This window comes from Sciurus carolinensis, chromosome 1 (assembly GCF_902686445.1).
Source record: "Sciurus carolinensis chromosome 1, mSciCar1.2, whole genome shotgun sequence".
Classification (NCBI taxonomy): Eukaryota; Metazoa; Chordata; class Mammalia; order Rodentia; family Sciuridae; genus Sciurus; species Sciurus carolinensis.
The window spans coordinates 136389893-136403832 of record NC_062213.1 but is presented as its reverse complement, the minus strand read 5'-3'; the positions used below and the strand labels follow the sequence as shown (position 1 = coordinate 136403832).

Below are 13940 nucleotides of genomic sequence, written 5' to 3'. Positions count from 1 at the left end.
GGCAAAAACAAGTAGAGAGAGTGCTGAATGACTGTCTTCAATTGTCCCCTCTTCCAGTGAACCATTTACGCAAGTGTACATGTGACAAGAAGCTCTTCTCTAATGGTGAGTGAAAAGTTATTCTTACAGTGTGTTTGTGAGTGTAATTGTTGAACCTTCTGTGTTACAACTGAGCATACTTTTGTCTTAAATGCACAAGAGATTGCCATAAGAACATAAATCGCCGAGGAAAGTTGAAATGAAGGACTTTGCTCTACTCTATGAGTCATAGTTACAGGCAGACCTTTAGCGTTGCCACACCAGCCAGTGGGAAAAAAACCCTTTCCGGGAATCAGCTTTGGAAGACAAGGCAGCTGAGCTGATCTCTGAGTTGCTGGGTGAGCAAGTTTAGCAGCCACATGGTGACCAGAGACATTCCATTCTCCAACACACCCAGAGGGAACAGCAAGACCCAAGAGCTGTCAGGACTATCTTCTAGGAAACAAAAGAGGGAAAGCATTTCACACTAATCCAGAAATCCTTTGTAATCTGGCTTTTATTTATTTCTGCTGACTCCATTTATTCATTCAAGAAATATTTATTGAGAGTTGACCCAGGTAGGTGCAGGGGAAGGAGTGCACAAAACAGACACGTCCCTTCTCTCATACAGCCTAGAGTGTGAAGCTGACAATTGATTACACAATATAAATGTGACATGGTAACCATGATTGTACTTCAAAGGGGAGATAGCTGATACTATGAAAGTATGACATTGGGTGATTTGACCTAATTAAGGGGGTCAAATTATCATTATTAATTTGATATATTATTGTTATTGATTTGGTCTTATTTTTATTAAAATAATGATAGCTAATATTCACATATTATATGCTAGACATTACTATAAGCAATTGAATATACTAATATTCTAATATACTAATACTACCCTCAATAAGTCTTCTGAAGTAGATATTTTCATTTCTTCATTTTACAGAAACTATTAAGTCCCATCCTCATCTGTAAAATGGAAATTGTATTAATACTTCAACAAATGAGGATCATAGACAAAAAGCAAAGTGCCTGCACTTTAAATGCTGGTTAAATTCTGCCTATATTATGTTTGCCAGACCAAACACAGGAGACTAAAGCCTTCATCCAGAAGACTCCACTTTTTAGAAAAGGAAGAATGGCACTGAACTGAAGACGGATAGGAGAGCAAAAGAGGGACTTAGTGTGAAATCCACATGGACAGCCCCGCCTCCTGCTATGGTTGCTTCCCCATCAGCCTTCAGAGGGGTGGACCTTCACAGGAGGGGACAATGTGCAGAGGCCAAAGGTCTCAAGATTGGCTCACTGTGGACCCCTCACCTAGTGACTAACTTTTCCCTTGGTTTTAGACAGTTTTTCTATAGTTGCCACTGTGTACAGTGTTTTCGTACTCAAAGAAAACAGAGAAAGAGGGTTCTAGGATGATTGGGTAACGGCGAGAGAACATGATATAGTAAAAACAAGGGGCTTTATAGTCATTTGGTCTCATTTTAGCACTTGGATAAAAGTCCCAACCTTGAACAGGTTTTTAGATTTTCTGAACCTTAGTTTGTCACCTGTAAACTGGGTGTAATAAAAACCTATCACTCAATAAGCATTAGTTACGTCCCCCATTGGCTCATTGTTAGAGTCTGAGACTCAGTGTCCTTACTTTAAAAATGGGAATAAAATTATACCCACATCAGGGAATTTAAATGGACTAATCTACAAACTCTAAAGCATTATATAGTTATCAGATATTATTAATCAGTCATTAAATATTGGTGAAACCTGTATACTAAATCCTGTAATGGGTACTAGAGAAATAGTTTGAGGCAGGAGAGAATTTCTGGAAGAGAAATTCGTTCTTCTCCCTGGTCCAGAGAGAAAAGGCAGCGAGGCCAGGGGAAAGGCCTTGTGGCCCTCACAGCATCCAAGTTCCTGGCACTTGGCTCTCCTAGATGATATCTGACACCCTACCCCAGCCATCAGCTGAGAGCTTGCCCAGACTGCCTGACTCAGGTCTCTAGGGACAGGCCTGCAGGGTGGATTTCTAAATCCTTAAAATAAGCAGGCAAGGAAATCTTCACAAGAAACAAACAAACAAAAATGACCTGAATGCACTATGGAAATATTGTGCTGATTAATGGTGGAGTCTGTCAAGGACAAAGGAAAGAAAATCACTAGAGGTTTCTATTTCTGCTTCAAGTTGATTGATCAATCTGAATATACTGATTTCTAGCCCATGAATGCAGCCCTCTTGCTTTTAAACTCCAAGCTCCTTTCTTTTTTCTTTCTGAGAAGATATAAAATGAATAAGGGTTGGAAAGTTTCTTGCCCAACTTCAATTCAGGAGGAAGCTCAGTCACAGAACAAGCAAGTGTGGCATTGCCTCAGAGAAAAAGAGCTTGTAGAGACAGGTCCCAGAGAGAGCCAGCCCAGATATTTTCAAACAAGGAACCTCCTTCATAATACATCATACATTCTAAGACTTTCAAGTACAGAAGAAAGGATCTGCTTCACCACAGACCACCAGATACAATGTATCCAGCAGACCCCTTGTGAGTAAAGCAGGAAGAGTCTTCTCTACGACATGATGCACAGGGACAATGCAGGTCCTGTCTGCAGCCTGAAATTTGTGACTCTTCTGGTTGCCCTAAGTCCAGTACTTCTACTCCTGGGAGCCAGAGTGCAGCTTCAAGACAATGGGTATGATGGAATACTTATTGCAATTAATCCTCAGGTACCTGAGAATCAGAACCTCATCCCAAACATTAAGGTAAGTGGCAATTATAAAATCAGTATCACGATCCCATTAGATCAGGACTGTAGATTTCTTTAAAGAGCTAACAACCCCACCAAATTGGTATTTGCACCATAGAGAAGGCAACATTTCCAAAAGATAGCACCAAAAAAAAAAAAAAAAAAAAAAAAAAAAGATGATAAAGGCCAAGTTGGTGTGTTCACCTACTTCTGTGTAGTCTCAGCTCACAGTGGTTTTTGTTGGTTACTGCAAAGTTTTATTTGGTTTTTGTTTTCTATGTTACTGTTTTGGGGATAGCAATTTAGAAAAGCAACAACCCATTATGGCAAAAAAGACAGGATATTTGATGAATAAGCTTGATAGTGCTTATTAAAATCATCTTGTTGGATACTATCCTGAGGGTGAGATTCTCAGATAGAAAGGATGAGAGTGTGTATGTGCCAGAGAGCAAAGTTCTCTCTTTTTGCTTGAGTGTTGTGAAGCAATTACCTATTTTCACTTGAATATGCCAAGGGAGGATCAGTACTTAAGAGCCCCTTTTTGGTATTGCTTGAGCGAAAGTAGTATCATACTAGGTGTGGTCTCAAACATGCCCATGGGTGGGGCATGACAAGGTTTGTTCAGTAAAAGCTTAAAACCCTTTCAAAAAATTAGTAAGATCATGAGGGCAAGTCCAGACCCACAACTGGAGCCCTACAATTTCTTCCAGATAACCATTTGAAGTTTTTTTTTTTTTTGACTCCTATGCTCTCATGAACTCCTTCAGTACATTTTTAATTACTCCTTTCAAGTATAATCAGAAAGCCAAAACATAAAGGTGTTATGAGTGATAAAAATAAGTTTGTCCTTTGTTTCATTATAGGAAATGATAACTGAAGCTTCTTTTTACCTATTCAATGCTACAAAGAGAAGAGTGTTTTTCAGAAATATACAGATTTTAATACCTGCCACATGGGAAGCTAATAATTACAGCAAAGTAGAACAAGAATCATATGAAAAGGTAAGCATTCAGGATTTCACTAAATGAGCTTAACTCAACTTGAGTAAAAAAAAAATACATTAAAACCAAAACTAATATTATTAGTTTCAGACTAGTTATTGATGTTAATACACAAATAATATTACTGGCCTGAGTTTTCTTGACAAAATATGTGGACTGTACCCCATAATTATAATTATTATGTATCAATTAAAAATGAAAAATCTTTGTTTAAAAAAAGGAAAATATATGGAAATAAAGTAACTAAGTCATGGAGTGAAAAATAAGTAAAATGCCACTTCCCAAGCACTTTCTTAGAAGATCTTATTCAATAACTCACAGGATCCTTGCTGAAACTTTTGGTTGAGGACCAATAGTCAGTTTTATGCTTCTGAGGATGAGCCGTGAAGGGAGCAATTCCAAAGATGACTATCTTTATTCACCGTCCTGTCAGGGGTAGTAACACTCATGTCCAGACAGAAACGCAAGCCACCCACGCATATAAAAACATGACTGCCTTCTCATGCCATGGTGTAAATTATCAGAATTTCACCTTAGCCCGGATGCTGGTTTAGGGAAGGAAGGAAATAGGAAGGAAGGACAGAAGGTCGAGGGTAAGGAAAAGAATGGCTACTGTTACGGTTTGGATGTGAGGTGTCCTCCAAAAGCTCACATGTGAGACAATGCAAGAAGGTTTAGAAAAGATTGGGTTGTGAGAGTCTTAATCCAACCAGTGAATTAACTCCCAGATAGGGATTAACAGTTGTAACTGAAGTGGTAGGGTGTGGTTGGAGGAGGTCAGAATCGGGGTGTGGTTTTGGGGTACATATTTGTATCTGGCAAGTGAAGAGCTCTCTCTCTCTGCTTCCTGATTATCATGTGAGCCGCTTCCCCCTGCCACACTCTTCACCATGATGTTCTGCCTCACCTTGAGCTCTGAGGAATGGAGCTAGCCTTCTATGGATGCAGACCTCTGAAATCTTGAGCCCTCAAATAAACTTCCTCTTTTACAATGTTCTGGTCAGGTCTTTTAGTCACAGCTGCAAAAAAGCTGGCTGAAACAGCTAGCTTTTCTTTTCCAACTAAAAATGAATTAAGCTTGAAGCTCTTTCATAAACTGCACATCATGGATGCTTACCCACAAGGATGCCCCCAGCACATACTAGTGTGTCTGGTATAAATAAAATATTAAATCAGTTTGGCGAGTGACTGTTAGAAATTACTGTGAACAAGAACCCATCACAGCTGCCAGGAGGCCCCAGAGTAGAGACACTGAGAACAGCTTAATCAGGGCATCAGCAACTGAGCCGTCTTGACATCTATAACAGCCCAATCAGGATGGCAGGGACATGTGGCACAGCTTCCACCTTTCCTTTTTTTTTTTGTTATTTGGTATGAAATTTCCTAAGGTAGTTTTAATTTTTAGTTGACCTTTGAAGTTACTCTCAGAAACTGAATGGTACCCTAGGGTCCTGAAGAAGTTAAAGAGGTTCTTAAAAATACTTGATTTCTGACCAGATGAAAGCATTTGAAAGTGTTTCATGTGGGAATAGGGTAGGTAAGGCAACTGGGACAGACTGGGGAGAGAGCACCAAGAGTTTACATGTATTATTTAATTCTCATGCAGCCTGAAATTGGTTGCTATTATCACAAACTAGGAAACTGAGGCTCATGGAAGGTAAGCACTCTGTCTCAAGTCAAACACCTAATAAATTAGAACCACAATTAAAATGGGTGTTTGACTTCAAAACCTATGCTTTTTGTAGCATTTGTAGTCTTTTTGTGATCAAAGGAGAGTGCATTAATCGATTTGGTCTTCTGTAGAACTGAGAAGTACTAGAGACACCCAGCATCAAAATCAGGTTTCCAAAGGTAGAACTCCTAATCCCCATGATGGGGAGAGAAACAAATAAGTAAAGAGTATGTAAGAATATGACTAAATAGCCGGGCACAGTGGCACGTGCCTGAAATCCCAGCAGTTTCGGAGGCTGAGGCAGGAGGATCTCAAGTTCAAAACCAGCCTTAGCAATGGCAAGGTGCTAAGCAAGTCAGTGAGACCCTGTCTCTAAATAAAATACAAAATAGGGCTGGGGATGTGGCTCAGTGGTTGAGTGCCCCTGAGTTCAATCCCCAGTATTAAAAAAAAAAAAAAAAAAGAAAAAGAATATGACTATACAGAAAGAATAGCAGAAGGAATAGAAATTGAATGTTATCCATATGTCTTTTGGGTGCCATTTCCTTTAATTTCATCATGTCAATGAAACAAGTACACAGTGAATGATAATATGAACAGGGCTTGGCTAGGCACTGCAGAGGACACAAAGACAAGCAAGGTAGCCCTTGTCCTTGTGAATCTACAGTATGATGCAGTAGGAATCAGGAGACAAGGGGAAAAGGTAGGAAAAGTAGATAAGATCTGAATTACTACAGTGTATAAGGCCTAATATAACCTGAAACAGCCTCTGAGTATCCCCCATTCCATGCAGAGGAGTCCTTTTTTGCTTCAGGTCAAAATTCCAGGCCTGGAGTGAGGTACTGTCCAGGTAAGAACTATCCAATGGGATGAACTCTTTAGCCATTTTGGTAGGTGTTGCTTTGCAAAGTCCTTAGCTTTCTAAATATAAACATTAATTATTTTAAAAGTAATTCATACTCATCAGAAAAAAAATGAACAATGTAGAAAAATGGAAAATATCTTCAACTCCTCAGCAGCATGTGCACACGTGCACACACACACACACACACACACACACACACACACAGAAGCACATACTCATGCAGAGCACATGTAGTGATAACTATATATATATATATATATATATATATATATATATATATATATGTATTACATCTATTGTCCCCAAATCAACTTTTTTCTTCCCCTTTTTTAACTCGACAACATACTTAACTTCTGAGGGCTTGTTTGGGACAACATGTTATCCTTCTTCCTAAAACAAGAGAAACAATGTCATACATAAATTGATGTTGTCTGGATGGTTATGTGAATTGATATTTATTTTAGTTTTAGACTTAGAATATTGTGTTTTAGTAATAGTAATGGAAATGATCAGGGCATAAGATGAAATATAATTTCACTAGAATGACTTTTCCTGATCAAATTGGGAATGAAAGGACAAGGCTAATAAGAAACATGTTCTATTGCCTTCCCTAATGAAATAACCCACAGAAAGTTGTAAAAAGCTATATCTCTTTACAGTACAGTTCTGAATGATATGTAAATGCTCTTAAAATCTCTTTAAATATTTAATTACATTTTATAGTGCTATACTACTAGATTTTTACAGTGTTGACTTTCAAGAATATTTTAAGCCTCTAGATTAAATATTCTTCCCATTCTCTCAATGGGAAGATCAAAAAGGAGATAATGAAGTACCATGGAAATTTGCTAAGCTTTAAAAGTAGATGTTTTTGTAAGTGCCAAATAATTTAGTTGATATTTAATTGTGGATGCATTCTAAACTCCATCTAAAAAGCATTTCTTTTCTTCCTTCTTTTTTATTTAATCTGCTTTTAAGGCAGGTTATAATTACATGCAATAAAATGCACAAATCTAAGGTGCACAGTTAAAGTACTTTAATTAATATACATTTATGTCAACAATGTCACAAAATATACAGAGTACCTAAAATTGGAACGATACAGAGAAGATTAGCATGGCCCCTGCTCAAGGAGGACATGTAAATTCGTGAAGTGTTCCATATTAAAAAAAAAAAAAAAAAAAAAACAGAGTACCACAGCACATTTCTTTTAATTTAGGCAGATGTCATAGTGACTGATTGGAATGGGGCACCTGGAGATGACCCATACACCCTGCAATACAGAGGATGTGGAAAAGAAGGAAAATACATTCATTTCACATCTAACTTCCTACTGAATGATGACTTAACAGCTGGCTATGGATCACGAGGTAGGTGTGACTAATCAGAAAATAACCACTATTCACAATATTTTATGTTGGGGCTCAAAAGGACTCAGAAAACCTGAAACCTATCAAGGACTTACAGTTTGGGTGGGGAGATAGGCCACATGCACATGCAAAGATGAAGGACTAAAAACCAGGAAGAGTTAAGCACCAAATTAGTGACCCAGACTGAAGTGCTCTAAGAATTTAATGAAAACAAGTCTCACAAAAGAAAAGGGCTTCAAAGTGGCATAATTTGATCATTTTGATTAAAGGGAGGGAGAGAATAGCAGGAAGATATGAATAAAGTTGTGGCTGCAGAGGACTCGAAGGCATGTTTGAGAGATGCAGAGCAGGAGACCCACGGATGGCACAGACACTGGTATGGGAGAAAATACTAAAATGCACATTGGGCCAGTTGATGTGACAGCCTGAAATGCTCACAAGAACAAGTCACCACTGAAGGTTCATAAGCACAGGAGCAACACCATCTCAACAGTGTTTTCAGAAGATTAATCAGCTCTGTGGATAATCTGACCCACTCAAATAGATGAGGGAGAACCTTGATATCAAGAGAATAACTAGCAGATTTCCAGCTAAGAGGCATGAGGCTTGAGTAAGAGGGGAAGGACAGGAGAGACAGTGATTAGCACTTCCTATGAGGGCTTCCTATGTGCCAGGTGTTCTGCTGTTTGCTTTTCAAATATTTTTTTATTTAATTTTAATAACTCCAAGTTATGAGAAATAGTCCAGCATACAAAAGAGAAATAGAGGTCTGAATTGATAGAGTAAAAAGCAGGAGGTACGTCCTGGAGGCAGTAAGGAAGAAGGATAGCACCAAGTTCTTAGAAACAGAGGGACCGTGGGCTGGGGTTGTGGCTCAGTGGTAGAGAGCTTTCCTAGCACATGTGAGGCACTGGGTTCGATCCTCAGCTCCACATAAAAATAAATAAATAAAATAAAGGTACTGCGTCCATCTATAACTAAAAAAAAGAAACAAACAAACAAAAGAAAAGAAATAGAGGGACCAGTCAAAAGGAGAAATCCTCAAGTCTGGATTTAGGCAAGATGATGGTGAGGAGTTCCAGACAGTCCTGCTGGGAAGTTAGGCCTGTGGTCAGATGTGAACTGGAGCTTGGGAGAGAAGTCAAGGTTGCAGTGTGCAGTCTGGAGGACAGTGGAAGACATCTGAGAGAGAAACTGGTGAGAACAGGTTAGTCAGTCAAGGGCTAAATCTTCCAACCTTAACTTTCTGTTTTTAACTTACAGTAGTACCTTTTATTTATTTATTCTTTACCTTATTCAAATTTCAATAGATTGTTATTTTCTATATAGTTAGTAGGGAGTGTAATGACATACTCTTGAACCTATACTTTATAAAACTTTATCAAAACTATAACAGGTTTTACCCACTTCAGCCATGAGCAAGCAGACCCAGGTGTCCTACATGAGGCCTGCCAAGTGTATTCTTGTCCCACTTGAAGGAATGAGTCAGGTATAGGGAAGAGCCCATCATAGAGACCAAGGCTATGTGCCTCTAGATACAGAGATGAAACCTGGTACCTCTCTCAAAGGAGCTTGCCTATTGGAGACAGACAAAGCACTGACACAGTGTGACACTTGCTTCTATGAGCTATGCAGTGTACAAAAGAAGAGGAGTTGAGAATAGAGAATTCAACCTCAGCTCCCAGATGAAGATGCTGATCACAGCAACGAAGAAAATGAACAGCCCTAAGTGACTTGTTTTTTTTAAAAAGGGAGACCTGACAGCTGAAGAAGTCATGAAAATTAAAGCAGAAATAAAGGCTGCAAAAACAGATAAAGAACCAGCTCCAGCTGATGGAAGAATCAGGTATTGAAAACCAGTCAAGCATCCTTCAGATGAAAATATTTATGCTCAAAAAAAAAAAAAAAGAAGAAGGCAAATGAAGACAAAGTAAATAAACAAGACTGGGTTTAAAAAAAACTCACAAAAGGCAAATCAAAAATACTAGCCTCCTTTCTTTTGACAATAAAGAGGAAAATGAGTAAGTATAAGCTTCTTTGAAAGTATATAAGGTATTTTTAAAAGAATATTTTTCCTTCATCTTTTAAAACTAACATTTTTTTCCTGTTAAACTACAAATTCAGTATAGAAAATTTGGAAAATACAGAAAAAAATAATAAAATCTATGACTATCCATCAATACTTCTCTGCCTGGAAATGCCAACCTTGTAGATATTAACATATTGTTATTTGCCATAATTGTGCATATGGATTATATTTTTGTTTAAAACAAAAATATTTATAAAGATTCTTTTCTTCCTCTGCCAACCATGAGGTGCTGATAGATAACCTTTGCACTGCCATGTGCCTTTAGCACTCCCAAATTCCACAAGTAGGAACACACTTTCCCTTAACTCTCAGCTGGGGCCATTCTCCTCCTTCCCTTTGTCTCGAGATCCAAAATTGCATAACATGCCACAAGCTGAGTCAACTCAGCAAGTACTTTCTGAGTTCCCAGAACTTACAGTAATTCCAAAAAAAGAAATATGTGTTTGGGGAATGGAGTTAATCTAGAGAGTTTCTGTTGGAAAGAAGTAAGTTCTGATCTGAACGTTGAAGGACATGTGAATCAGAGAGGTAAAGTTATAAAGGATTGTATGCTGAGGATTGGGCTTCTATGAACTGAGTTGGAAATAAACACAAAAATGGAAAATATGAATAAAAAAAGAGAGAAAGCTGGAAAGAGGATTCTGTGCTCTTGTTTTTGTTCCCTACTTTCTACCTGGCCCCTAGGTTTCAGTCATTGCAATAAATAAGAGAATTACCTGCAAGGAAAAAAGTGGGCACACTTGAATAGAACAGACTGAAGATTAGGAAATTAGTGCTTACCTGGATATACTTTTCCCCTTTTCTCCAAACCCCAAATTCATAGGTCTCCATAAAGCTAAATAGAAACCTGTTAGACAGCTTCGATGAGGAAATGACAGGATGTGGGATTTCTCATTAGCTTCTTGCAGATGTACAATAAGTAAATCACTGGTTTGCATTTACAGGACAAATATATTTCCATACTGCCTTTTTAATAATGTTTGAGGTGGGGTAGGAAGAGGTGGGAGAGGACAGCAGGAGAGGGAATTGGACCTGAAAATTTTTAAGAGCTCAAAAATAAAAGTTCTGTCTTCCACAGGCAGAGTGTTCGTCCATGAATGGGCCCATCTCCGTTGGGGTGTGTTTGATGAATATAATAATGACCAACCTTTCTATCTAAATGGGCAAAATCAAATTAAAGTAACAAGGTTAGTACTTCTTCTCATGTTTAAAATTTATTACTTATTTGACTCTAAAATTAATGAACACTTTCACTATGAAGAAATAATAAATGAGGAGACATGTTTATCCTGATTTTGTTATATGATATAAAAATGAAAAATAAGAATAAAATTAAGTTTATAGTGGCAACTAAAAATTACAAGGAATAGATGATTCCATTTTTTTTGTTTTCAAATCTTATTGCTTTTTTTTTTTAAATAAAAACAAGTAAATTTTTATGTGGTTCAAATATCAAAATAACATAAAAAGTTACTCTTAGCTGTCTCATTCCCAACACTATCTTCATTCTGTTTCCTCATGTTCACTCTAAGTAATCATGTTGATTAGTTTCTTATTTATCTTTTCAATATTTCTTCAGGAAAATTCAAATAAATATGAATATATGTTTTTCCCTCACCCCCTTTTAAATAATTGCATAGCGTTCTGTTGTGTGGATATACCATAATTTATTCAACCAGTTCTCTCTTGTTGGACACATAAATTTTCTCTATATTTGGTTATTCCCAATAACGATGCAGGTTTTATCCATACACCATTTCTCATGCATGCAGGTGAATCTAAATGTCTGTTGAATTCTTCTCAGAATTACTGGGTCTCAGGGTACCTTCAACTATCATGCTCACTAATTCCTTTCCTCAAAGTGGCAATGTTTTTCACTCCCCTCAACAATGTTTGAGGTTGCTTATTGAGGAAGTAATCCTTTTAAGTATCATCATTACATCTTTATTCTCTTCTTTCCCTAATGTCCAGTAGACTTGAACCCAAAGTAGCACTGACTCAGCTATTGCTACTCATGCCCTTCTTTGGGTCTTCTAAATTTCTCTGGGTTTCCTAGAAACTTTTGCTTTGACCCTAATTGATTAAAGCCTTTGACAATGTAGAACACCTTCATCAAGATTCAATGCTTTAAAATAAAATGGAGTGCCTTTCTAAATTAATGAGCTTTTTTAGTAGAGCAAGGTTTAAAATGTTTATGTGGATCTAGCAAGATATAGTCCTTGAAACAAATTATTATATAAACTAGTCAAGAATAAACATAAGTACTTCTAAAAGAGAATCAACTCCCAGTTTTTCTTTCCATTTTTAGGTGTTCGTCTGATATCACAGGCATTTTTGTGTGTGAAAAAGGTCCTTGCCCCCAAGAAAACTGTATTATTAGTAAGCTTTTCAAAGAAGGATGTGTGTTTATCTACAACAGCACCCAAAATGCAACTGCATCAATAATGTTCATGCAAAGTTTATCTTCTGTAAGTATGTCCTTGAAATGACAAAGTCCTGTCAATAATGTTCATGCAAAGTTTATCTTCTGTAAGTATGTCCTTGAAATGACAAAGTCCTGTAAGATTTCATCTCTTCCCAAGATAAATGTATATGTGTTAAGTACTTAAAAACTGAGGCCTTCCAAGATGGTCACCAAATGTAGATTCCTTTATGAATGTGATAATTTGCTTTCCAGGAAGACAAATTAACAAGGGGACCTTGGAGACCACAACATAAATGCTTATACAGCATTGTTCCTGTATGCCTTTTTTTTTTTTTTTTTTTTTTTTTTTTTTTTTTTTTTGAGACAGGGTCTTGCTTAGTTGCTTAGGACCTCACTAAATTGCTGAGGCTGGCTTTGAACTTGTGATCCTCCTGCCTCAGCCTCCTGAGCCATTGGGATTATAAGCATGTACCACCACACCTGGCTCTTGTATGCTTTCATGGGAAACTATATTGGATTATTGAGATTGATAAAATAAATGATTGTATTTCTCTCATTTGAGGTAGTAAATCACTCTACAATTGCATTTCCCAATTCTCTTTCCTTTGTTTTGCATAGTATAGAATATAAGAAGAAAGGTGAGGTATCAATAGAGGAAGTCAACTAACCCTCAGCTTGGCTGCCAAATCTTGCCAGTATTCCATGTTAACTAACTGACAACGCACTAATGACAAGAGACTTATAAAAATTATTTTTAAAATGAGCTCCAGCTGTTATGGATATCTCATACTTTTATCATCCGGCCAGTTCATTTTCTCTTTGAAGGAGGCAACATGAGTAGCCAACTTCTCACTGGAAGTCCACTCTGAAAATGGAGTCAGGAAGGAGGGAGTCAAGCAATTCAAGGGGTCAGTGGAATCAGCCTTCATGACCTGATGTACTGTCCAACTTCACACAGACCTGAAAGTCAGTCTAGGGGTCATCTCTCCATGGGACTGGGGACACGGTGGGCACCGGCCTTTGTGGAGTTTTCTCTGATTCTGTGGTTGACTAATGCTTCTTGTATTGAAATATTTCTTTCCTTCCCTTTAGTTAACTTTTCTTTTCCTTTAGTTTGGTTCTACTTAAGGTTAGGAATCATTTATAACTTTAAGGTGATTTTTCATATTTCTTGTCCTATCCATTATGTTTTAAATTTATAACTTTCATATTAAAACCAATTTAATTTCAGGTATTTGCTGCATATTACTTGTGACTAGGTATGCTCTTTGTAGTCCTCTGAAAGCCTTACTCAAACACATTCAATCACAACTGTTTCACAATCTCCTGGCCATAGTCATGAAATACAGGGGATTTAGACCTAAATGAACAAAACACTTCTACTCCTGTCGCCCACTCTACTCAGAAATTGATGCCTTAAGCAGGTATTAATCTTACAAGGCTTCAGCTTCCTCTTCTGTGAAATTAGAGATGGGACTACAGTTCCTTTTAGCTCTAAGCTCCCCTGGCTCTGTTAGCAGGAAGTATTGGTTCCTTCTAGGAATAGAGTCACTGGGAAGAGATGGTAAAATATTACTTTGCAATGCAAACCATACATTTAAGTGGGATATTGACATTGTTTTATTTTCAATAAATGAATTAAAACTATATCTCTAAGTAGGGGTATCAGTGATACCCCCATTTATCAGTGATGTTTATCTGCTTCCTCAAATGTCGAAGTATAACACCAGGAAAAGCATGCCACGTCAA

General features: G+C 37.5%; 1 protein-coding gene, 1 non-coding gene and 1 pseudogene across 2 annotated transcripts in view; all 3 read left to right on the top strand.

Annotated features, from left to right (window-relative positions):
• Positions 1-2337: 2337 nt before the first annotated feature.
• Positions 2338-13940, top strand: part of Clca2 (chloride channel accessory 2) — a 38243-nt gene continuing 26640 nt past the window's right edge. The window contains exons 1-5 of the mRNA XM_047528200.1: positions 2338-2785; positions 3633-3770; positions 7527-7677; positions 10845-10953; positions 12075-12234. Coding sequence (XP_047384156.1) covers positions 2600-2785; positions 3633-3770; positions 7527-7677; positions 10845-10953; positions 12075-12234 — 744 coding nt within the window. The 5' untranslated portion in view covers positions 2338-2599. The remainder of the gene's footprint in view (positions 2786-3632; positions 3771-7526; positions 7678-10844; positions 10954-12074; positions 12235-13940) is intronic.
• LOC124968329 (U6 spliceosomal RNA) lies at positions 7370-7475 on the top strand. The gene has a single exon (XR_007105676.1). It is a non-coding gene; the product is annotated as a U6 spliceosomal RNA (small nuclear RNA).
• Positions 9092-9702, top strand: LOC124966670 (uncharacterized protein KIAA1143-like; annotated as a pseudogene).